General features: G+C 40.0%; 1 protein-coding gene across 5 annotated transcripts in view; it reads right to left on the reverse strand.

Moving 5' to 3' along the window:
- Nucleotides 1–1,477: 1,477 nt before the first annotated feature.
- Nucleotides 1,478–26,572, reverse strand: part of TP73 (tumor protein p73) — a 103,187-nt gene continuing 78,092 nt past the window's right edge. For 3 of the 5 annotated variants that reach the window (XM_072156303.1, XM_072156308.1, XM_072156306.1), the window contains 10 exons: nt 18,607–18,793; nt 17,239–17,354; nt 16,327–16,436; nt 15,634–15,782; nt 15,257–15,348; nt 14,850–14,974; nt 13,984–14,135; nt 13,620–13,752; nt 10,850–10,943; nt 1,478–5,984 (listed from right to left, as the gene is read on the reverse strand). In XM_072156303.1, the coding sequence (XP_072012404.1) occupies nt 5,664–5,984; nt 10,850–10,943; nt 13,620–13,752; nt 13,984–14,135; nt 14,850–14,974; nt 15,257–15,348; nt 15,634–15,782; nt 16,327–16,436; nt 17,239–17,354; nt 18,607–18,793 (1,479 nt within the window). In that variant the 3' untranslated portion in view covers nt 1,478–5,663. The remainder of the gene's footprint in view (nt 5,985–10,849; nt 10,944–13,619; nt 13,753–13,983; nt 14,136–14,849; nt 14,975–15,256; nt 15,349–15,633; nt 15,783–16,326; nt 16,437–17,238; nt 17,355–18,606; nt 18,794–26,572) is intronic. The other 2 variants (XM_072156304.1, XM_072156307.1) reach the window with 2 other exon arrangements.

Below are 26,572 nucleotides of genomic sequence, written 5' to 3' on the forward strand. Positions count from 1 at the left end.
AACACCAAATGGTAAGTGACACTACTGCAGTCCTATAGAGCAAATGATTGGTCACTATTTCTTAGAAAGCAATTGTGACCGATCATCTGCTCTGTAGATCCATAGTAGTGACAGTGTTCTCTCTTACAATATTACTTTTATGAGTCTAGCGATAACCAATTGAGCACACAATAACTAGGTCACAATCTGATGGCGCTGTATAAATAGAGATTACTATTATTATTATTATTCAATTTAGTAAGTGTTTTTTTTTTGCACCCATCAAGAGAGTGTGAGCAATGTTCACCTCCTGTAACTTCCAAATCATTTTACTTGTTTATAGAGATAATGGGGCACATTTACTTACCCGGTCCATTCGCGTTCCAGCGGCGGCTTCTCCGATGAGCGTTCGGGTCTGCGATTCATGAAGGTCCTGCGCCCGATGTCCACCAGGTGTCGCTACTGTGCCGAGGTGCGTCGGAGTTCACTGATCTCTTCCTGGTGCATGTAAGTATGGCGCATGCGACCAACTTATTATTTTTTTTAATACAATGTTTTTTCCGAATTTGTCGGGTTTTCCGACGGCCACGCCCCCCGATTTCTGTTGCGTGCGCCAAAATTCCGGCGGAATTCGGCGCAAAACTGTAAAAAATACCAAAACCCGACGGAAAAATGCGAATTGGGACATGGAGATAACCATGCACACAGAACGGAAAATTGGCATCATAGGATTCCTACAAATACCATCTATGTGCTGCATATTAAAAATAGGCAGCAAAAATCTGCAGCTTGTCAATTTATTGGTGCACAATTTCTGGTTGCACTCCGTCCCTGCAGAGCAAGAAACAGGAACCGTACCAAACCTTATAGGAAATAACTTCTCTGATAATTCTCCAGGTGTTCAGCAAGCCTGACTGTTCTCAACAACATAGTGAGGGAGATTTATTAAGCTGTCTGCACCAGAATTTTGGAGTCATTTACACCCAAAAAAATACCTTGCACCTCCTTTATTGAGGATTTTACTTTTGCAACTTTTACCAAAAATGGTATTTGGCTTTGCTCCAAAAAATTAAGCCAGTGTGCCAAAATTTGGCAAAGTGCTTAATTTATTATTTGATATATATCAAAGTACAACCTGACAGTGTAAAACTACACCAGATTTATATCATCCAGCCTCAGACAGTGTCCCCCTAGCGAGGATGATGAGGATTATGACATAGAATCTTCTCTGTAGCGTAAAATAAATTGCAGACACGGGGACAGAAGAACTGCACGACTCTTCGGGTGACTTTAATGACTCCTTATACAATAGTTTTCTGGTGTACAAGCCATGAAAAAAGTTATTCCTGGCACCAGGCTTACTCCTGCTGACAGAAAAAGTTCTACAAGTCATAGATATTAAAGAATTATTCGTCCTTACATATTCTTTACTGTTCATCTAAACGGAGAATAATCCAGCCGTTTACAAACAATAGGATTTGTTTCCATTTTTTATTTTGTGACATAAAAAAAAAAACAAGAATCACAACAAAAATACAATTTTAGTTTTCCCATGAATGTTACATTGTACAGATGACATTTTATTTACAGCCAAGTCTGGACTCTATGCACTAATACTGCCTGTCAGAAGCATCGCCCTGCTGCACAACCTGAACAGAAAGATCTTAAAGCAATAAAGTGCCTTAAAATGCTACAGTGTTGAAAGATCATTCACACAAAAACACCACCAGCACAAAGGTGACAGGGATAAAAATCACCTTTAAGGTTACAGTTTTCAAGATCACTATTTGCTGTCAGTGAATCCTTCTGCCTTCTGGGCTACACCTGCTACAGGACATGACTGTAGATAGCAATGAATCAGCTGGTTCGGTGCACAGAGGGTTGTGTGCAACTGCAACAAACCTCCACCTGTGTAGACTATAGTATAAGGTTGCAACAAATGTTTAATCTATAAATAGAAACAATAATGTTTCTATACACTGACAGCAATAAGTGGTGTGTATAAACCATAAACCGTGGCAAAAAGTTACAGGTACTACAAACAAAGATTATATCCATGTTCGGCATACCCTGTTCATGGAGTCCTGTTAGGAGGGCAAAGATTAAAAAAAAACCAAAAAACTAAAAGATTGTTACATTTTGTGACATGCGACGCGCGGTGCCACAATGACAGCTATTTATAAGACCCCCCAGATACCAGAACTTGTGACCCATCTGCATCAGCCCCAATGAAGTTTCACTCTCCTAAATTGTGTTTCTTAATGTTTTATTTTTGAACATTCATAGAATAAAGCTGCACTGCATAAAATGTGTAGAAAACACCCTTGCCCTGCAAGGTATATTAAGCAAATATACATAGAGACTGAAAAATCAAAAACAAGGAAAAATAAATACATATACTCCATATGCATTACCTGTAGGGTGTGGACAGCCCCAGATACAAAAAAAAACTATGCAGAAGAAGGGAAACTGATTCGATTGGTTACATCGCACAACTCCTCCCATTTTCGTATAGTATTTTTTAATAAGAGGCACAGTACATAAACAATACATAAAATGTAACAAGCATGATATAATATTGTTCTATAAAAACAATGGCCCTTGTATAAGAACCAAAACAGGCAAAATACAGATCAGTTACCAGTAGGAGCCAATCAATTGCCAGTTTTTCTTTTAAAGCAAGAGATTGTATTATGAAATATGTGGACCTATACATTCAAGTTTTAATATGTTCAAATAACAAACAGATGTTGGAACTGGACTGATTCTATTAAACCTAAAAGTAATACATACTGAGATATAAGTGAATGAATGAAAATCCCAAATCGTATCTAGAAAGCAGCTGAAAGTGAAGTGACTTCAGTGTCACATATTGTGTGTTCCATGTAGTTACACCCACCTACATGAAGATTAGTGAAAGAATCGAAGCAACTGACAAAAATTTACTCTAATAAAGTTTTATTTTCTTGAGCCCAGTTTATAAATCTGGTGTGTACAGACTTAGAGTTTAGTTTGAATTGCTTGCAAGTATTAGAGGTGTCCTAAAAGATGTGTCCTAAAAGTCTGATCGGTGGTGGCCCAACATCTGGGACCTATATCAGTTTTTTCAAAGTCACGGGTTTTGTACAGGATAATAAAAACCAACTGCATTAAAGTGAATGCAGCAGAGCTGCAATACCACCCACAGCCTATAGACACAGGAGTGGCACTGTTTTTAGAAAAAGGCAGCCTTACTTTTCTATTCCTCTTAAAACTCCTTCCCATACAGTTCCTATTGGACACGGGGCAGAGAATGATATATCTCAAAAGAGGTTTATTACAAAATCTCTAGGTATCATGAACTTTTTTTATTCATTAAGTAAATCAACTTCTCTTTGTCTTTTTTTCCTCTGTTTTCTCCTGTATTGAGCAGTGTATCTGAAAGCATTCTGTGGCCTGCCCACTTCAGATAGATCAGGAGGCTATAGATTGACTTTTTCCATGTCTAAATACAATTTCCCTTGAAGATTCAGCTCTGTAAGGAGATTAAACTATCTAGGAAGTAAGGAGTAAAGTTATTAGACACCTTCATCTCTCGACTGTCAGTGGATAAAGGTCAGAAAGCTGATTTACACAAGCTGCTTAAATAAGGAAGAAAGTCAGGGGAAAGGAGGACACAAGAACATATTTCTGTAATAAAGTATATTATAAAGTTTACTATTATCATCTGCAATATTCATTTATCCAATTTTGTTGAAAGCTTTGTTACACTTTAAAGAAATGTCTAATCCCAGACAACTATGGAGGCAGTTTTCAATTCAGTATAATGACTCTCCATCTAATATATGGATAATTTTTGAATCCCACATTAGATAATTAGAAGCCGCTCTCTATGACGTCTTTCTAAAAGAAAGCATATCGGATAGCTACACTCAAAATCTTGACACCCCATTTAGAGGATCGATAGAGAAATCTGCATGATTCCTTTTTTTTTTTTTTAAATAAAGCTATAGAACAGTGATGGCGAACCTATGGCACAGGTGCCAGAGGCGGCACTCAGAGCCCTTTCTGTGGGCACCCAGGCCATCGCCCCAGCACACCAGACAGAACTCAAAGAATCTTCCTGCAGTTGCAAGCCACTTAAAAGATGCTGCTTTCAGACGTATTTTGATACTTCCTTCCCTGTAGGAAGAGGGAGAATGAGTAGACAGGTCTGAATTATCTTTGGAGGACCTCCTGGTGCCCCCATGATTCTCTGTGTACAGAGGGACACTGGAAAGAAGCTAAAGTGATGCAAATTTTCCATCTTTCTACTGTGTTGCTGTCCTCAGGAGGCCAATATGATTGAAAGTTGTTGAAGAACAGGGAGCAATAAGTTACTGCTTTCATTTTTGGTTGGCACCTCACAATAAATAAGGGGGGTTTGGGCTGCAGTTTGGGCACTCGGACACTAAAAGGTTTGCCATCACTGCTATAGAATAAGGGTTTTACCCTTCAAATGCTAAACCAAAAAAATGAGGCATTCCCACAAGACCTATTGGTATGACTATAACTAAAGAAAAGAGGACACAAATGAAATGGCAATTGTTAAAGGAACATCAGACACAGAGCCCTGACCTTAATGTGATTTGGAAAGTATTAATTCATGCAACAGTTGGACACCCTTGCAATGACTTTCTGGCAATGACCGCAAAATGCAGCAAATTGTGTCCTACTATAAACATCTACACAAACACAACATAAAATTATTGTCGTTTTCACCCAGTTCATTGTATCCATTCACAAAGACCCAAACTGGTTTCATTGCCCTTAAATCCATCATCTTAATATAGAATCAAAAAATTCAGAAACAAAAATTAAATACATCAAGTCAAATAAAGCACAGCTTGTGAATGAATAATACAGAATACAAGGTAAAGAGCTTTATTTCCTCGGTGCACAGTATAGGGGGTTGTGCACCCCATACACTGCACTACTCACTACTACTCTACAAACCATGAACAGTGTATATTACAGATAAATTATAGAAACAAGTATATTACGGGATTGAAGAGACAATGTATTTACACTGTAGGTTACAGTCATAAATTACAGAAATGTATGCCCCTAAAACGCAGCTGAATTGACTGAACCTACTTATATATAATTTTTTTTTTAATAAATACACCGTCTTCGGTGCAGGTGTTTAGAGCATACATGTTTTATCCAAAACATGTTCTTAAAAACCGTCAGAAATGACTTTAACGAAACACAATGAACAGACATCGGTATGAATACTTTTTTGGCAGTTCATTGGAAAGGAAGGTCCTCCATTCGTACCCTTTTAAGAATTACCTTTGCCACCTACAGACGGACATCTTTGGATATGGCTTTCTCCGCAGTTTTTGTGAAGCCAAACAGATGTCCAAGATGAATCAAGAACTCATCAGTGATGGTTGCCTAAAGTGGAATTCTCACTTACAGGGTAGCTTCTCTGGATCTGATCCGTTGTATTGTTTATTGGGTTGGCGTGCTTTCACAATATCTACATATAGAACAAGCATCATTTGTGGACCACCAATTTTAAACCCAGATGATGATTAAACCCTCCAGAGTAAACAACCACTAATTGTAGATTTCCTGCCTTGGCGTCCAAATGGGATTACCCACTTTTGGTTTCAAGATGAAAAGAATGTTTGATTTTGGTCATCCCAATACTCGATGTGTTAGTTTATATCAGACTCTGCAAACTCTTCTTTTATAGACTGTTTCCGTGCTTTGCAGTCTGGTAAATCAAATCCAAAGTCTGCCCAATCATCAGCGCCGCTCCGGTTGGGAATGGTGATGGTGTGACGTACTCGAAAATGTACAGCTTCCATAACGCGCTGGCGCTGGAGTTCACCAGAGCTTCCTATGGAAATGGTGGAAGCATTACTGCTGGATCGGATCAGCTGTTGGGTACCATAGTCATGGCTCTTGTTCAGCTCTTGGATTCCCCTCCATATCAAGCCTTTATAGTGCTCAGGAATCTTTAGTGCTCCAAGATCCTGGAAGAACAGACCAAAGAGTTTTAGAAGAGTCTAGGACATTGCACACATATTTTCATTTTCAGTCACATGTTAAATGATTACTAATATTAAAGTATGACAAAAAGTCAAGAGATGCAAACTAAGCTCAAGGGGAAGACTGTGAGTATGTATACAGGTATATAGTAAATGCATGTGCCTGTGGTCAAGCTATTCAAATGAGAAAAGAAAATATACATTGAGCTGGCTACACTAGCTGGTGGATGCAATTCTAAATGGTGCCTCTGTCTTACACCCAAGTTTGCTAGTGTATACAAGGTCATTTGATCAACCCCGACTCAACTCAAAGTAAAACATTCTGCCTATTCTGGGAAAATAAGCAAACGGCAGCCAAAGACATCAGATGTCACATCAACACTAATGGTAAAACATGGCCAGACGCCAAGAACACCTTACATCCATTCTCATAGAAGATGCATCAAGCAAATCCAATGACTGGAAGTACCCAAAATGGCTGATTTTGGCCATTTTGCCCAACAAATGCAAACGCTTACTTGTGTTAGGTGAAAAAATGAGCTGTCATGCAGGAAAATTGTGCCCATGGTCATCCAAAAACTACATCTATATGGCACAAAATGCTGAAATTGCCCCTGTGCGTATGGAGACAGTATTCAAGACTGTCAGCCAGTGTAGCCTAAAGGTGGTTGGGTTAACCATAGTATCCAATAAATGAATGAGTAGATGCATTGTGATGATTATACATGTGTGGTTGGCTTCACTACAAGAAACCACACTGCAGATGGTAAAATGCAAGATTTATATTAAGCTATACTTCCATTGGCCGCTCAGCTCATAGGACACACATGTGGGAGACCTTCCTACTTGGTTACCATGTTACACATGATGGTGTGTCCTGCCACCGCCGGCCTCTGTTTATATACAGTGGCTCAGCATGAATGTGTTGTTAGCAATGCACAGCTGCAGGCTGTAGTGGGCACCAGTGACTGCAAACAGTGGGGATGGGTGGCTCCACACTGAACCAGAGCAATGGAGAGGGGAGTACAGCATACAGGACCTATATAAAAAAAAAAAATTCTTGATCCTGGACAACCCCTTTAATTCAACTTTACTCTATAAGCGTTAACGAAGTATAAGGCTGCGTTCAAGTCTCATTTTTCACATATAGTCCAGGAAAGCTTCTGTCTTATATGCTGAACATACCCACATATTTACAGTATACGGGCAGATGGTGGCACAATTACTGCCTTGTCTGCTCAGTATATCTTGCAGATGAAAACGTGCAGCAGACTGTTCAATATCATCCTGCTTCAGGCAGGAGAGAGCAGTACACGCTCAGCATAGGCCATAATAGCTATGGGGGATGCATGAAAGTATATGGCATCCATCCCTGCCCTCTGCTGTGCATATTCTGTTTATACCTATTATGGACAGTTGTGTCAGGAGACACCTGGAGCAGGGGAAAGGAGGCGAATCAGAGGACATATTCCACTGTATATGCATACAATTGTATACACTGGGAATCCACCTGATGTATCCTTATAACGGACAGCAAAAAGTGAGATGTGAATGCAGCCTTACCTTATCCTATATTCCATTCAGTTAATATTTTATACTTCCCTAGATAGATAGAGCAGCTGACTTCCTGGATAGATAGAGCAGCTACAAAGTCAGGGCTCATCTACCGCTTAAGTTGTGACTAAAGAATAAAAAGACTAAAAATCTATACAAAGTAAGCGTAGAAATGCATTTACAAAGTTGCTGATCTCTTTAGATTTTAACTTTCAGATGATACTTTAAAGATATTGGTCTTTGTAAAAAGTGACTGCACTGCCATGAAAACCCTTGAATTAAAAGTTTGTAGTAACAAAGTTTTTTTTCTAAACCAAAGTGTCAAAATTAAAAGAAAATTGCCATCAAAATTCTGCATGATAAACAAGGGGCACTTACTGACAGTGCCCCTGTGCAGGATTCTAATAAGGCTCCAAGAGCCCTTTAGGCTCATATGCATAATTTAAAAGTGGATTTTAGAAGGAAGGAGGCCATAGATAACAGGAAGTAGATTAACACAGTCACAGTGACTGAATCTATTTGTAGCTGCAGAATGGAGGTGCTCCGGTAACGCCCTCAGAGCCCTTTAGGCTCATTTGCATTATTTAAAAGTTGATTTTACAAGGAAGGCTGGATCTATGTGTAAGAGTAAATGTCCCGGATTTTGATGCTAGATTTCCTTTAAATTGTGGTTGTAAAGGATGAATAATATATTCAATGCATTGTACATCAGTTCTATCTGTATTCAAATAATGTTATATATGGCTGAGACGGGGGGGGGGGGTAATATAAATCACCGAGACCCCGCCAGGTCCCGGATGAGTGGTGGTGCCATCCGAGCTCTGGCGTGTGCCTGCTATAGCCTGACACTCCTTCTGCTGGTGCGTGGCTGCACTGCTGGGCTTCGTATACAAACAGAGGCTGGCCGTGACGGGTGGCGCTGTCGGTTTCAGAGGGGCAATTAGAAGAGGTGTATTGTTTTCATAGCTCCCCGCCCCCGCCCCAGGCATATATAACATTTTTAAAAATCCCCGACAACTCCTTTAAAGGTGTGTTAGACTCCCTATTCCCGATCATTGAAAGTAGAACCGTGTATAAGGGGGTTCCAAGAGTTAACCCCAGCTATTACCCCCTGAACCCTCTCATTTGTAAAGCAAGCTGTTCAGGTAATGTGAGTATTGTAGTCATTTGTTATGCACAATAAAACGAAGGTATTCCAGCACTCAGAATCTTCTTTAAAAAAATATTTGAATTTTTATTTTGTAAATATTAAAATTGCAAGGTCACATCCTGGCATATCATCCAAAAAAGAAAAGATCTACGCGTTTCGGACTAGTGTGCTTGCGTCCTTATTCATGATCTAGATCATGAATAAGGACGCAAGCACACTAGTCCGATCATGAATAAGGACGCAAGCACACTAGTCCGAAACGCGTAGATCTTTTCTTTTTTGGATGATATGCCAGGATGTGACCTTGCAATTTTAATATTTACAAAATAAAAATTCAAATATTTTTTTAAAGAAGATTCTGAGTGCTGGAATACCTTCGTTTCATTGTGCATCATTCAGTCAACTGGCAGGACTGCCTTTCCGTGCACCGAGAGCTAAGGAGGAATAGGACCTCGTCTATATTGAGGATGCAGCTTATGTGAGTGAGCGGTGGCTTTCTTCCTTAGTCATTTGTTATCTATCCTGCTAAAGATGACTTATATTTGGAGTTATATGCTTATGGGTATACTACATCTCCATCACACAGAACTATGAGAATGGATGCTTCAGAATTTGTACGTCATAGGAAAAAATGATTTGTAAATCCTGTAAATGTTTGTATAAGATTTATAAAGATATATTAAAATCATAAAACATAATGTCATAAGCCAGAGACTACATAAAGGCAGACAAAAATAGAGAGATGATGTACAAGACATTTTCTTGTAATATGGCGATAATGAATGAGGGATTATTCTATGTGTGAATGGATGAAGTGGAGAGGAGGCCCGGCTGACCAACAGCAGTGCATGTATTTTGGATGTTACATTAGCCTAAAATAGCTTATGGGCTCCTTGGCCTAGGACCACACAATCTCAAATTCCACCCCTGCTAGTAACTCAAATGTACCTAACCTCTAAGTATTAGCTATAAGAACTTTGACTTGTGTTATCAAATTCAGAAATAAGACTGGATGTTCTACTCATTTTTGATAGAAATGTGGAGAGTTTAGGAAAGAGGATGGGTGGAAATAAAGAAAACAGAAATTGAACATATTTGTCCAAGGTCTGCACTGTGTACTTAAAGGGGTTTTACCAAGTTTGATTGATATCCCCTTTCAACAGGGTAGGGGTTTGACAGCTGGGAACCCCGCTATCACAAGAACGTGGGTTTCATTCTCACTGATTGATTGTGTGGTAGGTTGAGAATATGTCCTGATGCTCCATTTAATACTGAGTATAAGAAACTACCAAGCACAGCACTCGGCTATCTCCATCACTCTCATAGACAGTGATAGGAATTCCAGAGATACACCAGCACTGTTCTCAGCAATTCAGCGTTATATTAAATGAAGTGGCAGGACACACTTACCACTCCATCAATTAGTGAGTATGATATACTTACTATGAGTATATGATTGTAGGGTCCCGGTAGCTGAACTCCCATTAATCAGATTGTTATACCCAATCCTGTGGATCAACCTTGGTATAACAATCAATCTTGGTACAAACCCTTCAAGGAATATTTTAAGCAAAACTGTGTCATGCCTAATGCAGAGCCACAGGGGGCAGTAAGTGATACAGGGAGTCTTCCTTTGGTTTCCATTTGGCTCTGTCTGTCTCTGCCCCTTCAGACCCTCCACTAGGCAAGATAAAGTGTAAGGCTGCATTCACACAACCATCGGGGGAACGTATATACGGCTATTATAAGCGTGCTACCGTACATACGTCCCCCATAGGTTATCAACGGGCACACGAGCGATACGGTGCAGCACACTTGCGGCACTGTACCGCTCTGTACTGTGTGGTGGTACGGTGCCAGCGGGTCCACAGAAACGGAAAGCCTGCCATTGTATTCACAGCTGTTCATATGCAGTTTATTCTAATGGTAGAAAACTCAAGGAGAGTGGAAAAGTAGCAAAATCTCCAGACCCTCAGAATTTCCTTGAGATCTTTTCAGTTTCTCCCCATGGAGTCTGAGACCTAATGATTTGGCTCCTTGCCATGGACTCGGTACTAAATCGGTAGCCCATGAGCCTTATTGCTGCTGCTGATTGATCTAGTTGTGAGGTCCCTGATTAGAAGAGGATTCCCCTCCAAGCATTTACCTCCATAGTTAGGTTCTGCAGGTGGTATATATTCTGTAAACCTTGTGATGTGAAATACTCGATGCAGTTTGGACACCCCAGTCCTGTCAAAAAACTGCAGAAACAAAAAAGGTTTGGAAAAATAAAGAAGAATTAACTAACAGATAAACCATTGGTTCTCATAACAGGACATGAACTTGACAGATTTGTCTGTGCCAATCAAGGGCACTGCTGGAAAATTTGGCGCAAAGGGAAATGCAGAAAAGATGTTGTAGCCAATAGCAACCTATAACACTAATCTTTAAGAAAATGTCTTTGCCATTAAGATCATGACCCTTTTGAATTTTAAGAGATAAAATATATAAAAAGATTCCCATTTCGACTCACTATTACAGCCTGCATTATACTTTAGAGTTGTACTCACTATTCTGCTGGTAGAGTCATTATGTATATACATTGTGTTACTGACCCTATTCTAACCACTTTTTCCCTGGTCATTTGCATCTATATACTTCTTATACGCAAAATTCTGAATGCCCTAAATCTTTCGTTGAGATTTACCCCACCACCCCCATCTGCAGTCACATGTCTGGTTCCCATTTTAGTAAAACTAAGATTGTTGTCTCATAAATGTCTTTAAAGGAAACCTACCACTTGTAGTGGCAGGTTTCCGATGAAAATACCGGGCACCAGCTCAGGGTGAGCTGGTGCCGGAGCTTATTTTAGTTAGTGTTTTAAACCGCGGTATCGCGGTTTAAAACACTTTTTAAACGTTATAGCCGGCGCAGGCAGGTACGCGCTCGGCACTTACCGTGCACGCGGCTCTCATTCACTTCCTATGTAGCCGCGTGCACGGTAAGCGCCGAGCGCCTACCTGCCTGCGCCGGCTATAAAGTTTAAAAAGTGTTTTAAACCGCGATACCGCGGTTTAAAACACTAACTAAAATAAGCTCCGGCACCAGCTCACCCTGAGCTGGTGCCCGGTATTGCCATCGGAAACCTGCCACTACAAGTGGTAGGTTTCCTTTAAGCTGTAGAGTTGTGAGTTTTAGCAATGGTGTAATTTAGTGTCTGAGAGAAAAGTATTCTAGTGGCTCATAGCAATCAATCAGAGCTCAGCTTTCATTTTCCCACAGCTGTTTATAAAATGAAGGCTAAAGTCTGATTGGTTGGCACGAGCAACTAAACCAGTTTTGCTCTCAGACAATGTATATATAGTACACTCAATGTACAACAATATTAGGTCCTGTGTAATTCAGTCTCACTGCCCATGATATATAAAATCCAGGTCTAACCATACATTCCGCCTTTATTAACCTTTGTCAAGGAATGTCTTGCTCTAAAGAAGACAATTCAAGTCTAAAAATTTAAAATCTCTTCCCTCCTAGATATTCCACAAAGAACTGTGAGTGGTAAGGTAGAAACGTGGAAGTGTTCAGGAACCACAGAAACTCAGAAGAAAGTGGTGGATTACATAAAGTTACAGGTAGTCTTTGCAGTACACAGTTCCTAAATGTCACCAACCTCAGCAGATACTCAGTACAAAATCTGTTCCCGGACTTAAGTGCCGCGAGTTTCCATAGCTGAGCAGCTGCATAAGAGTCATGGAGTGGCAAAAAACGCTCCCTGCCTTTTTATAATGTGCCAAAGTTTGGTGGAGAAGGAATACTATGGGGATTCTTTAATAGGGTGTTGGCCTCAGAGCCTTACATCGAGTAATGTCAAATCTTCCCCATCATACCAATACATTTTGAACATATGTTTCTAAATTTGTGGGAGCAGTTTGGGAAAGCCATTTCCATTGAACACCTTCCTAAAGCCAATGAACACAAGTCTTAATCAGATCCCCATTGAACACCTTTGGGATGATATAGAATGGATCCTGTAAGCCTTATCTAACATCAGTGTCTGACTTCAATGCTGGGTGAATGGGAAAACATTCTCATAGACCCCTCTAAAATCTACAAAGCCTTCCCAGTGGGGTGCAAACCACTTAAGTTTCTATATGAACACTTATGAGTTTAGAAAGTGATGTAGCTTCTGCAGGGGTATTGTGTAGTTGTCTTAATGCTTTGCCCGTACAGTGTGTATATCTAGACGGGCATATATGTAGTGTTCCCATAACGTGTGTATATTAGAGAAGAATTAAGCTGATGGTATATATACAGTTTATTACTTTTGTATTCTGTTTCTGTTGGGGTCATAGGGCATTGAAAGGTTTTAGGAAACAGTCATTTCTTATTGAGCCATTGATTACAGCTTCTTGTAGATTACTAGTAGTAATCTATAGATCAGATAACACATTGGCAAACTGGATCACTATGCAATGTACCATAAGGAAAATTTTAACTGATACATCATATTGTTACTAAGTAAAGGGGTCCCATAGAATTGGGCGAGTCCAATATACTTAGTCCCTGCCTTTTGTAATTGACAGATGAAGCGTACTTGATCTATGAGACTGGACTGCGGGATTTCCTATTTCTTCAATTATTTTATTTGAAATCTGCTTCTGTGACCTGAATGTCTAAAAATGACCATAACTACCCCTGTTTTGGTGAAAGATGTTTGTGGTTTGTGTTGTACCTTGTGTTGTGAAGGCATGGTGTGTCATGTATGTAGTTTATGTTGCATGTCGTTTATCATGTGTGATATTAATCATGCTTTTTGCCACACTAGATGTTAGGTCATTCTACATCAGATTAGTTCACAGAAGATGACTCTACATTAGATTCATGCAAGGGAAAGGTGACAACCAAGTAATGGATTAACATCAGACCAATATGCATACCTGACAAGACTAGGGTCAGCGTTGTATGGCGGTGGGGGAGTGCAATGCGACCCCGATACCATAGACTGGGAAGAGTGAGCTCCATTCATATCCCCATTTGGTTGCATGGAGTGGTTGTTCAACATACCAGAACCTAGAAGTGGAGGAGGAAATAATAGCATTACATGAGGCACAGGATGAAGACCTTCCACTCTGTTAAGAAGAAATCTTGATCTTCCTATTATTTATTATTATTATTCCTATTATTCCTCTGTAGGCTGCTCTGGCTGATAGCAATTGTACAAGTGCCCTATTTTTATAAGACAAGGCAACCTGATAACAGTACATGGATCCTACTTAAAGATAGTATAATAAATAATCTTACCCATAGGTATCATCCCTGGTGCCGTGTTGGTGCCGTGCTGGTTTGGCTGGCCCACTAGCTGGTTGACAGATGGCAGTTTGTTGATCCCTCCATGGACTTTATTCATTGGAGAGATGACAGGACCATAGGATGACTGGGACTGAAGATGAGCACTGGAAAATTAAACATGCGGCTGTTACAAAAAGTCCTTTTCATTTTGTCTTATCCTGTCCACAGATATCTTAACGTTTTGATATTTTTTATTTAAGTTTTTTTTTTTTTTTTTTTAAGTTTAAATATTTATAGTATGTCCTAAATACATGATAGATGCCGACCCCACCTCTAAGACCTGAACCTATATTGAAAACGGAGTCTGCGGACCCCCTTCTCACAGCTAGGCTGAACTATAAATAAGCCGCCTTCCCACATTGCAATTGAATTTCATTGATGTTTCATAAGACAATTTACGCACAATGGGGGGGATTTATCATGACATTTCTGAGGTAAAACTGTTCTATGGAAACCAATCAGAGCTCAGCTTTAATTTTAAAAACAGCTGTGGGAAAATAAAAGCTGAGCTCCGATTGGTTGCCAAAGGCAACTAGAACAGTTCTGCTCTAAGAAACCTATGATAACTCTCCCCCCTATGTGTGAATGCAGCTTTACAAACTTCTGGCCTTATACATCAAATATACTTCAAATCAGATAGTCCAATACTCTATGCATGAAAATAGCAGAGGGGCCCTGTAATGTTTGCTAGGCTGTGCACAGGCTTACACTATTTATTGGAGAAGTGATAGGGTTTCCCTGCACCCTGATGTGGTGTCTTGCTCATAATGGCAAAGGGTATATCCCTAATCTACCAACATAAGAATTATCCCTCTTACTGTCTCTGGAGCAGCTGCTGCTGTTGCTGTCGGTAGGAGTCTACTAGCTGCTGCGGCACCAACTCCACCAGTTCCAGACTCTCCTTGATCTTCATTAAAATTTCAAAGTTTTCTCGACCACGAACCTGAATCACAAGGCACAAAGCAGGGAATCACTAACAACTAAGGCAAGCCCACAAAATCATGAGAAAACATGAGTTTAAGAGACACATGATAAGATTTTAAGATTTCTACAACGGCGCCTCCATTTCCATTTCATACCTATTAAAGTCTAATATACCATACACAGTACTAGTCTGTTTTCACATGTATATAGTACAACATGTAAATAATGCATATTTCGTAATATGTATACAAGTACTTGCATGTGTAACTATTACAGTTTTACACTTGATATATATACTCACTGGAACATAATAGATCTCCTCCTCTCCATGGCGCCTCTTCTTGATGTTTGGGCCCAGAGCTGGGACTCCCTGGGGACTCTGCTTACAAGATGCTGGAAAACAAAGAGCCATTTAATGTTAACACCATAGACATTATTTAAAGGAAGATGGTGAAAATGCAGACAGAAAAAAATGTCAATGAAGTCATAAAATATGATGGACTCTTTTGTATATATTGCTTTTGTTTAAGAGAAGTTAATGGACAGAAGTGTGTGGTTCCTGGGTACTTGACATTATCAGTGTGCGTCCTTTTGAGGTGTAATACCACCGTTTTGCTCTAGAGGGCAGCAGAGAGAGCGTGCAGTTAGAGTGGATGGACTGGAATATACTTATCGTACACTCACTGCGCTTGTTGGCATTGCCGTTTTTGGACGCTGTTTCATTCAATGCTGCTTGTTCCCGGAAATGATCTTCATCTGCTTTTCTGTCTCTTCCTGGACAAGCACAGATCCGACCTTCAAATGATCTTCTGCCCAGTACTTGTCCACTGCAAAATAATACAATACTTATTGACAGAAGCTGATTGTTAGGGCAAGTTGGTCCACATTTATTTTACTGTTAGTAATGCTAATTACATTTTACAGAACATTATCATAGGCAAGTAACATGCTAAATATATGTCGATTAATTCTGAAACCACAAAGTAAATCCCCTTCCCAAGGCATGTGATAACAATGTGTGCACAATAATACAATAATGCATTCAGTCACTGTCCACAGCATGTAGAAGCCCCCTGATCCCTTCAGCCACAGCAATGAGGCTCTGCAGGTCTTAGAGTTCTGGGTATTAGGATATAACATAAGGTAACATATAAACAATCATCCAGGAATTAAGAATAATGACTTTTTGGCAGGACAGTCCATCAATATCTAATGGCAGATCAAAAATAAGGACAACTCCTTTAACAAAGGTCCGTGAATTAGGACCCTAACGATCACATATATCAGTGCGCCCCTGTACCCTGTATCAAAGTAAGACCATGTGTTATTGATACAATACAATGTAACATTGATACAAAGATAATGACTCACTCTCTGGTCTCCAGCGTGATAATTATCAGAATTGGTCTTCTGTTCATTCCTCCGACACAACTGCTGTTACACATGAAGTTATAGAGAATAGTGGTGAACTCAGTACCAACCTAGAAAATGCAAATTAAGACCAATTTACCAATCCACAGCAACCACACAACATAAATGTACAAATGCCCATAAATACTGAAGTGTATTATAATATAGGAAACAGCAAAAGAACGCTTGGCCCCCCAAACCTCCCAGCAAGATTGATACTACCCTACAGAGATCTCCACCCTTGAAATCCTCATACAGGTACATCAAACTCTCAACACATGTGTACGAGAGACCTTTCAGGTCCTTTGAAGAACCCCCTAAGGTCCTAACACCACAGAGCTGAAAGCTGATAAAAGAGACCTTCCTCTTTTGAGTTAATTTAAAACTTAGACATCAGGGGGGCTTACAATGTGAATTGTCTGGGGTTCTGGTACTCTTTTAATTAAAAAAATAAATTAATCGTCTGAAAACAATATGGACATTGTATGGTTACTTGAATTACGTAGCAGAATACATAGGCCCAGATTTATCAAAAGTGAGGCACATGGTCTTGAATTATCAGACGCAGTCTGCGCTGCTCTGGAAGTGTACACCATTTTTTTGGGGTGAACCTATAGTATACAGCGTACAACACATTTCTGTAGTAAATGTGGTGCACGGTCTGACTAAGTACTAACGCCCCTTTAGGGGCACATTTTCCTGTATGTCAGACACAGAGCCGCCGCAACACAAAACTTGCACAGACACTTTATAAATACATGTGCAAGCAGTTTGCACGTTCTTTCTAGTGCAAAGTCAGACAGTTCAATAGATCTGGGCATACTGTTGTATAAGAATAGAGCATTAGCTATATACAGAGGTAGTTGACGTTACCTGTGGTGGCTCATAAGGCACCATTACACTTTGTCTACCAGTCACACCATCATCTACATATTGTGACAAGTTATTGCCCTCCACACGGATTAAATGGCTGGCTGGTGCTGCTTGACCTAAAAAGAAGAAGAAAATCAGTATTAATACTCCAAGAGACCATAAGGTGGACTGGGGAAGTCCAACATGCTCGACAACTAGTTGTCATTGAGGGAATTTTTCTGTTTTTTGGAAAATCAGTAATATACAGTACATGGCAGGAATATATATATGATTTAATAGTACTGATGTTACGTAGATCGACAACTATATATTGTACAGGGGTTGTCCATTATTAGAAAATAAATTACCAAAAAAGAAAGTATGACAAATAAGCGTAGGCCAGCTCGCCATCCATCAAAGTCAATGACACAAAATATTTGAGAAGGCCAAGAAAGATGATGCGTGGCTATCGCAAAATATCAATTTTATTTCAATACAACATTAAAAAGATGAATAAAACAATGTAAAGACAAAAATATTTAACAATTGGTGAAATGTATAGACCACACAGAGGAATAAAAAACATGTAGGTCACCAGGTAACGCCCTTATGGGCTTCCGGCAGGTTATATGGTCAAATAAGGTGCCAACAATGTAAACAACAAATATGCAGCTAAATGCTGCTGTACAAAAATGCAAAGTGAGCAAATCAGAGACCAATACCATACCAATAAGTAGGACCCCACACGTAAGACCCCGACACGTGTTTCGCTGTCGCGCTTCTTCAAGGGAGTGATGAGTGTAAAGGAGAGTGAGACATTTAAGGAACAGCTGGCCTATCAAGAAGCCCCGCTTGTTGTGGGCTGGTATCGCGAGATTAGATGTCTGGGATGAGACACAGGAGGACGTAATGAGTGTGGAGAACTGCGCAGGCGCGGGATTTGAGGCGCACTGCGACACAACCGCCCAGAACCAGGGCAAAACGTCCGCGCGTGCGCAGAAAAAGTGGCGCAGAAAATAACACTTATTAGAAAATAAGTGTATATTGTAATTCAAAAACCCCCAGACACCCTTTTATTTCTGAAATGAAGGGGAAAATAACATATCTGAATACCCCAGGCAGGTAATGAGTGAGAGGCGTTTCGTTAAGGCTATGTCTGGAACATGGCCACCATCTTGAAACTGTCATAGTTAATAAATCAATTCCCAACAATTCCAAAAACCAAGGACCTCAGAAGATCTGCAGAAATACAGAACACTGTCCCCCCTCTGTAAATCTCCTTGGCTTATAATCATGGTGGTCCAAGTCTAATGCCTCCTACTAGTGTTATCTTCTCACTCATTTTCTAATTGAACCATGTGGATTTTATTAAACCCAGGTTTCTCTTACCATCATTAAAATCTCGTCCCAATTCATGGTTAGGGCAGCGTTTCACGACTTCCGTCACATGTTCTGCTTTTTTGTAGACAGGCATGGCCCGAATGACTGTGCCAGGCGGAGGTGGGCTGGATACTTTGATTTGTATTGGACATGTTTTAGCGATCTGGCAGTAGAGTTTCTTCAACAAAGGGGAGTACTGAAAGAATATAAAAATCTTGATTAATAAATTGGACACATAATGGAAGGATGAGGCTTTGAAATTAAAGAGGGGTTCTAACTAAGAGTGATCATACACATATTAAATAACCGCACATTATAAGTACTTTACTTAGAGTTATGGTATAGTCTCTACGTCAACCTGCATATGATATCTCATTAACATATTTGTTTCCACACACACAAATAACACAACAGAATAGGAAAGATGGCATCTGAAATGGGATTGATAATATAGTAGAGCCTAGGGACTACAGCAAAATCGAGCTGTTTGTATGTAACATAGAAACATCTAGAATTTCTTGAGAGCTGTATACATAAAAATTTGGATATTTGAATGTAAACCCCCATAAAGAATCATTTATAAAGTAAATAACACCCATAGACACTAATGCAGACGTCACTGTGTCTTACTGAGCTTGGTTGCTATGAATGGAGATTTGTTTCATCCAAATACTGTGTTTATGTCCTTTTACTCGCTTCTTATAATTGTATGATGTACTGGAAATTCTGAAAGTCATATATGAATATTATGTTACATTAAAGATTATCAGTGACAGGTTAGGACAAGTATTAAGTCTTATAGATGATCCCAAATATTCACCTGGAGCAGAGACATTGCCAGGACAAGTCTGAAAAAAGTGGATTTTTATCATGCACAAAGGACACAAGAAGGTCCTTCTAATGTTCAGCTATTAGTATACAGGCGGTCTCCGGGTTACATACAAGATAGGTTCCATAGGTTTGTTCTTAAGCTGAATTTGTATGTAAGTCGAAACTGTATATTTTATCATTGTAGATCCAGACAAAAAGTTTTTTTGCCCCAGTGACAATTGGAGTTTCAAAATTTTTTGCTGTATTTGGACCAAGGATTATCAATAAAGCTTCATTAGAGACACTTTAGAGCTGATCATTGCAGCCTGGGACTATAGTAACATCCAAAGAGCTTCACCAGATGTCACTGTGGGCAGAGGAGTCCGTCTTTAAATAGGGGTCATCTGTAAGTCGGGTGTCCTTAAGTAGGGGACTGCCTGTATATACAGTAGAACTGACACATAGCAAGCATGAGCATGCACCAAGCATAGCGGCTGAAAGTTGCTCTACTCCTGTTGTCTATGTCTCATATATGGAGTAGTGTGCAATAACTGTGTATTCACAGTATGGCCTTTTACCTAACTTTTATTCATAATTGCTATATACAATATGAAAAATGCAACGTACAATATAAATACAATGGGGTTTATTTACTAAGGGTCCCATGGCCGCATTTTCGTCGGGTTTCCAGATTTATCGGGGGGCGGGCCGTCAGCCGATTCGACAGATTCGGAATACGGGCGGGATTTAACAAATCCATTTGTGTCGCAAGCCATGCACTTACATCAAGCCATGCCGAAGATGGTGAACTCCGGCAGACCTGAGCGGGGAAGCGACACATGCAGGGCAACGGGCACACGATCTTCATAAATCGCGGCACTGTGCATTCCGGCGGACATTCTGGATCGGGGATATGTGCCCCAATATGTGAATATTCTCTGACAACATGTTTTGTAACATTCAGCACCAGATAATCTCCAGGTGATCTGCAGCAGTGGAAATAGTGTTCTGGGTAGAGACACGTGGAGCACAGAAACATCAACCAACTCTTTATTGGTTTGTTCATGTATCATGGAGATAAATGTGCAGAAAAAAGGAATAACTGTTTCTGGAATGTAGAGTTCTTAAAACAACAAGGGGGTCTGGTACTTCCAACACAACAGTTGCCTAGTCTGCACCTGCCCCTGTCTTATGCTTAGTGGAAAGCTTTGCATGGCAATATTCGACCTGAACGGCTATGTTCGAGTCCAGCCAGAAGTTGGGGGGCTAAATAAAAGGGGCATTCTAAGTAGCTGGCTATCAAAAAGGGGGCATTATAAGGAGGGGGCTAAAGAAATGTAGTCACTGTACAGATTGGATTGTCCAAGGAAAAAGGGGAATGGAGCGTTATATTATGCTCACTAGTGAGGGCATCATATAGTGTCATTTCTGGGCACAATGGGGGTGGGATTGTGTGTGAGACTTGTAAACTGAAATTATACAGCAAAATACTGTCATATAAGGATGATTGTACATTAACTATACAGGGAGAAATCTAGTGGTCTAGTGATTTCATGGGCCTGTTGGGGGTAGTTAGTGGGGCACCATGACAGCCTCCAATCCCCAATGTACTGTTTTTCCTGATTGCATCTAACAAAAACTATTTAAAGGAAACCTACCACTTCTGATGGAAAGTATTAGATGTAAACACCAGGCACCAGCTCAGGGTGAGCTGGTGCCGGAGCTTACCTTAGCTAGTGTTTTAAACCGCTAGCTAAGGTTTTAGACCGCCTCCTGCACATAGGAAGTGCCAGTGGCGTCACGGCCGCGCGCAGCGCCGAAGCTACCTCGGGGCTGTAAATCAAAATGTGTTTAAACCGCGATATAGTGGTTTAAAACACTAGCTATGGTAAGCTACGGTGTTTACATCTAATACCTACCATCAGCAGTGGTAGGTTTCCTTTAAGGAAAAGTAGAAAAAGACAGGGTACAGCATTGGGGCACTACACATAACCCAGAAAAATACTGATCTTTCCTTCAATTGCAACCAGTTGCCCTGTCCCCGATAGTTGATTTTGTGGACTGTCTCCCATTTTCCTACTGCATCTCTGGAGCCCAGCTACAGTTATCTTGGGGTTCTTCTTTACCTCTCTTACCAAGGCTCTTCTCTCTCCATTGCTTAGGTTGGCTGGATGGACAGGTTGGGGAAATTTGTGGTTGTCCCAAACTTCTTCCATTTAAGAGGCCACTGTGCTCTTAGGAACCTTAAGTGCTGCAGAAATTCTTTTGTAACCTTGGCCAGATCTGTGCCTTGCCACAATTCTGTCTCTGAGCTCCTTGGGTAGTTCCTTATGAGTCTCATGTGCTCTGACATGTACTGTGAGCGGTGATGTCTTATTTAGAGAAGTGTGTGCCTTTCCTAATCAAGTGCAATCAGTTTAAATAAAGGCAGCTAAAGTCCAATGAAGGAGTAGAACAATCTCAAGGTTACATATGAGTGTCACAGCAAAGGGTCTGAAGACTTATGACCATGTGATATTTCAGTCTTTCCCATTTAGTAAATTATCAAAAATATCTACATTCCTGTTTTTTTCTATCAAGATGGGGGGCAGCGTGTATATTATTGACCAAAAAAAAGAATGTTACCAACAAAACAAAGAGTGAAAAATTTTAAGAGGTCTGAATACTTTCCATACCCACGGTAGTCTACAAGAGATAGAGCCACTCTGTACATTAGTTATCCAATGCGGATTAAAGATGCCCGTTGGGTTATCTACTACATCGAAGATAAAATATAAAGAAAGGTTTGATGTCACATTGAGTGATCGGTAACCTTGCAGAGGACTGCATCATGTCAACCTACTGCATAATATTTTCACATCATATCTTTTAGAACATCCAAAAAATCCAAATAATAACCAGATGGGCTGTGCTATATGAGCCATGTGCCACAAACAAAACTTCAGCATCTCTCTCTTTTTTCAATCCAGCGATCACTCTCCTTCCTGTCTGCAAGGCACATGACATGTAATAACAGTTAATTGACAGAGTAATTGGCCATTAGCCTCCGCAGTGTCATCCTGGCCTCAGGCCATGGAGTTAACAGCTGGATGGACACTGAAGACGTTATCTGTGATCTGGAGACATGGCAGGAGGAGCTGAGATTTGTTTTCACAACATGTTTCTATGTTGGATGTGACTAGAGGATTGCATACTACACAACATCTGTACAAGGAGCCAAATATCAGGATACAATATGGAAAAGTCTGCAAAGTAATAGTCAAACTATTCTATGTACAACAAAATCCCATTAATCCATTATTTTGTAATCCAGAAAGCATGATAAACTAGGGGCACCTATTCATAGATCCAGGCACTGTGACTATGGTAATTGTCATATATTTCTTATCCATGGACTCCTTCCTTCTAAAATCAACTTATTTAAATGAGCCAGGAGGGGGTGTTATAGGAACACCTCTGTAGTTTCGCAAGCTGTTACTTCCCCCCTCCCACTGTGTGGTCAAACTTCCTCTGAGATTACAACAGGGAAGGTTAGTTGCTGAGAAACTGTGGGAGTCGACAGTGTAACAGCCCGTGAAGTTGCATAAAGTAGGGGCTCTGGTAATGCCCCAGAGCATTTCTGGTCATTAGCAGAATTTTGAAAGTTGATTTTAGAAGGAAAGAGGCCATGGATGATCTATGAGAATGTGTGCCTGGTTTATAAAGCTTAATTATGATGGTAGATTTCCTTTAATATTTACAAGTTATAATTTAATCCTGCTTGTGGGAGCAGGAATAGGTCCATATAGGTTGTCACTCAGCTTTCCCAAGAACAGATATCATTATTATCTATTGTATAGATATATCTAGTGTATATAAACTATTACGGTATATCTAAAGCACAAACACACATTGGATATATATTTGTGGGATTTTGCTCATGTCCAGGTGCTGCCAGGTTGTCAGGTCTTGTCAGTGGACCCTTTTCATGTAGACATTCCCAGACAATCCTGAACATGTCTGGGATATAAAACTTTCCAGGAGAGGAGCTGTGTATTATGGGGAGCTCTGAGGTAAGTCATGCAGTCATTATGCCATGTTATGACATGGATACACCTTTGCTGAGCAGGGATAGTGTAGCCTGCAGGAGATACAACCACACAACCCCAACACAACATGTCTGTGCCGACACTTCATCATGTCCCTGCAGCTCCCCCATCCTTTATAGTAACATCAGAGATAACTAGGAAGGTATGTAATGTAGGGAGCAGGGTGCACAGAATAGAGCCTGGGATTACTCTCTACCACCCTGCGGTCTGATTACCGTATTATCCTTTAATCCAGCATTAACAGGGTGCAGGGATATCAGATGTAGATAACAAGTGCCCCTTGTACGAGTACTAAAGGTTAAGTGCAGGGGAGTATAATTGGCGGTGGTCTGTAATGGTCAGAAGCACATTCATGTATAATTTAACAAATCTAATTTTAGGGTGTTATGTAAAAAAGTATTATTATTTTACAGTTATTTTTACTTAAAGGGACACTGGCACCGGATTTTACAGCATTAAACTACCAGGGTAGGGTATGAAATGACCTTTCTAGCTTTGGCTCTTTTATGTGACATCTGCTGTCAGAGTGACGGAGCTCAGCCTTTGCAGATCATGGAAGGCATTTCTCCAACCTGTCGTATAGTCTTTCCAGAAAATAGCATAGACTAGAATTTTAGACCAGGTTTGACTTGGCAGAGAGCAGCAAGCTGTCCTTTCTGATTTACAAAGAAGCCAAAACCTCTTAGTAAATCCGGTGTGCAGTATGCCAACGTAGGGTCAATTAGGACTGCTTTCCAAAATGCCAAATTCCCCCCAATGGCCCAGATTTATCAATAGAGAGGCAAACTGCACCACATTATAATCTGCACGGTCTTCAATAATCTGGCGCCCCCTGCACTGCTTGGGAAGTGTGCCCCATCTTTTTTTAGGTGCACTTTTAACATATAATGTGCAGCACAAATCTGTTGAGTCTCTGTATTAAATGTGTTGCAAACTCTGACAAAGCACTAAGACGCCCCACCCCCTTTATTTCAAAGATATTTTATAAATTCATTTCCAATAAGGTTAGGTAACATACAAAAATAGATAAATAGATAAATCACATATCAAGTAATTTTATAAACACATTAATTCCAAAATCATATCCCCTCTAACCCCAATCTTTACCCCACCCTTCTGACAAGAGGACAAAAAAATAAGAGGGAAATAGAAGAAACTTACATATTTTTATTGCCACTATTGATGTATCTCAGATACATAGTACATCCAATTTCCACAAATATTTGTCCATTTCCCCAGGTAACCATTCCTTTCGGCCAGTATTCTTTCATACTGTTTGATTTTTAATAAAAGATTATACCAACCCTTCCCTTACTACTATCCCAATTTCGACAAATAGGCCCAAATTCAACGTTTTTTTCAACCCACTGAAATACTTCTTCCCAAAATGTAATTATTTTGTGGCAAAGCCAGATTATTTGAATAAAGTCAGCCTCATCTTTTTCATATCTATAACATTTAGCTAATTCCCAAACTTTCATCTTTTTCAATTCTACAGGTGACTAATATAGTGCAGGCAGTCCCCGAGTTACGTACAAGATATGTTTTGTAGGTTTGTTCTTAAGTTGAATTTGTATGTAAGTCAGAACTGTATATTTTATCATTGTAGCCCCAGACAAAAATTTTTGGTCTCTGTGACAATTGGATTTTAAAAATGTTGAGTTGTCATTAAAGCTTAATTGAGTTAAGTTAACAATAGAGCTTAACTGCAGACACCTTTAATATCTGTTACAGCTAATTATTGTAGCCTAGGGCTAAAGTACAGCAAGTTACCAATATCCAGATGTACGTTTGTGAATAGGGGTTGTCTGTAAGTTGGGTGTTCTTAAGTAGGAGACTGCCTATATATAAAGAAACTTATTTTGAATAATTCTAGGATTTTCATTGATAGATCTAGTCCTAACTCCTCTGTATATCCTCTCCTCTAACAACACCCCTTTAGGTGCAAGCTCTAAAGATGTTCTTTCTAGTGCAAAGTCAGACAGAAAACAGTCAGTTTAATACATCTGGGCCAATGTGTTCAGTTGCCCTAAAAGTGACTTCTCTCACCTAGATTGCATATGGATTAAGATTTTGGTGATTTTTCTTTTAGGTAAATGGCCAAGAATTTACATAAAAGAGAGAGATTCTCTAAAGGATACTTCATAGCATGCCTCAGTGCCAGGAGGGTTTTCCACCTTTTATATAGCAATGACTTATCCATATTCTAAAACTGGCTACTCACATGAGATCAGTCACTATTATAAGGGTCAATCATTGAAATGAACATAATACAGAGTGGCATGTGTGTGTTTATGCCGTCGTCATCTATCATTTTTTTATCTGTTTATCCAGTATTTTGCAGTATTTAATATAAAATGATAACACTATATGATAGAAGAGCAGATACTGAATGGGGGAGATAAGGGAATGCTTTTTTGGGCCACTAACATACAACTCAGGATAGTGTTGGCGAGCCTCCACATGTATGGCCTTGTCAGACAGGATTCTGCTATTGACAGACAACTCCGAAGCTTTACCAGTTTCCTGACACTTGAGCACAATTATCAATATGCATTAGCTCAATAAAAACTTCAGTTTCAACCCAACAAAAACAAGAAGCCCAAGCTAGCCCGTTCTCTGTAGATCCGCTAGCTGATGTGTCCTAACACATTGGGAGCTGATAACATCGCAGTTATCTTTGGCAGCTGTCCGGACTTGTCTGTTTTGGGTTATTTTTTTTTTTTCTTTAAAGGAAATGATTTGCCCAAACAATTACATTTTCCCACCCATCACCCCCTCTGCTCCCCCCTTCCTACCATACATTCCTGTCTGTGCAAAGAGGACTAAACTCAACCTGCCTTTCAATGTAATCATTAGATCCAAGCAAAAGCCACCAAGAAGCTCTGGAGAGAGGGATGGAGCCGCAGGCTGTTAATTCTTTTTGCACTCCTACCAGGCAGCTGTATTTGTGTCCTGGGACAGGTTCGGACAAGATAGCACCACGGCGGTGATAATAATGTGTCTGTCATCCGACTCTGGCATGTAGGATCTTGTAAACCGCAAATACCGTTAACTGGCTTGAGCGAATCTGTTAC

This window comes from Engystomops pustulosus, chromosome 6 (assembly GCF_040894005.1).
Source record: "Engystomops pustulosus chromosome 6, aEngPut4.maternal, whole genome shotgun sequence".
Lineage (NCBI taxonomy): Eukaryota > Metazoa > Chordata > Amphibia > Anura > Leptodactylidae > Engystomops > Engystomops pustulosus.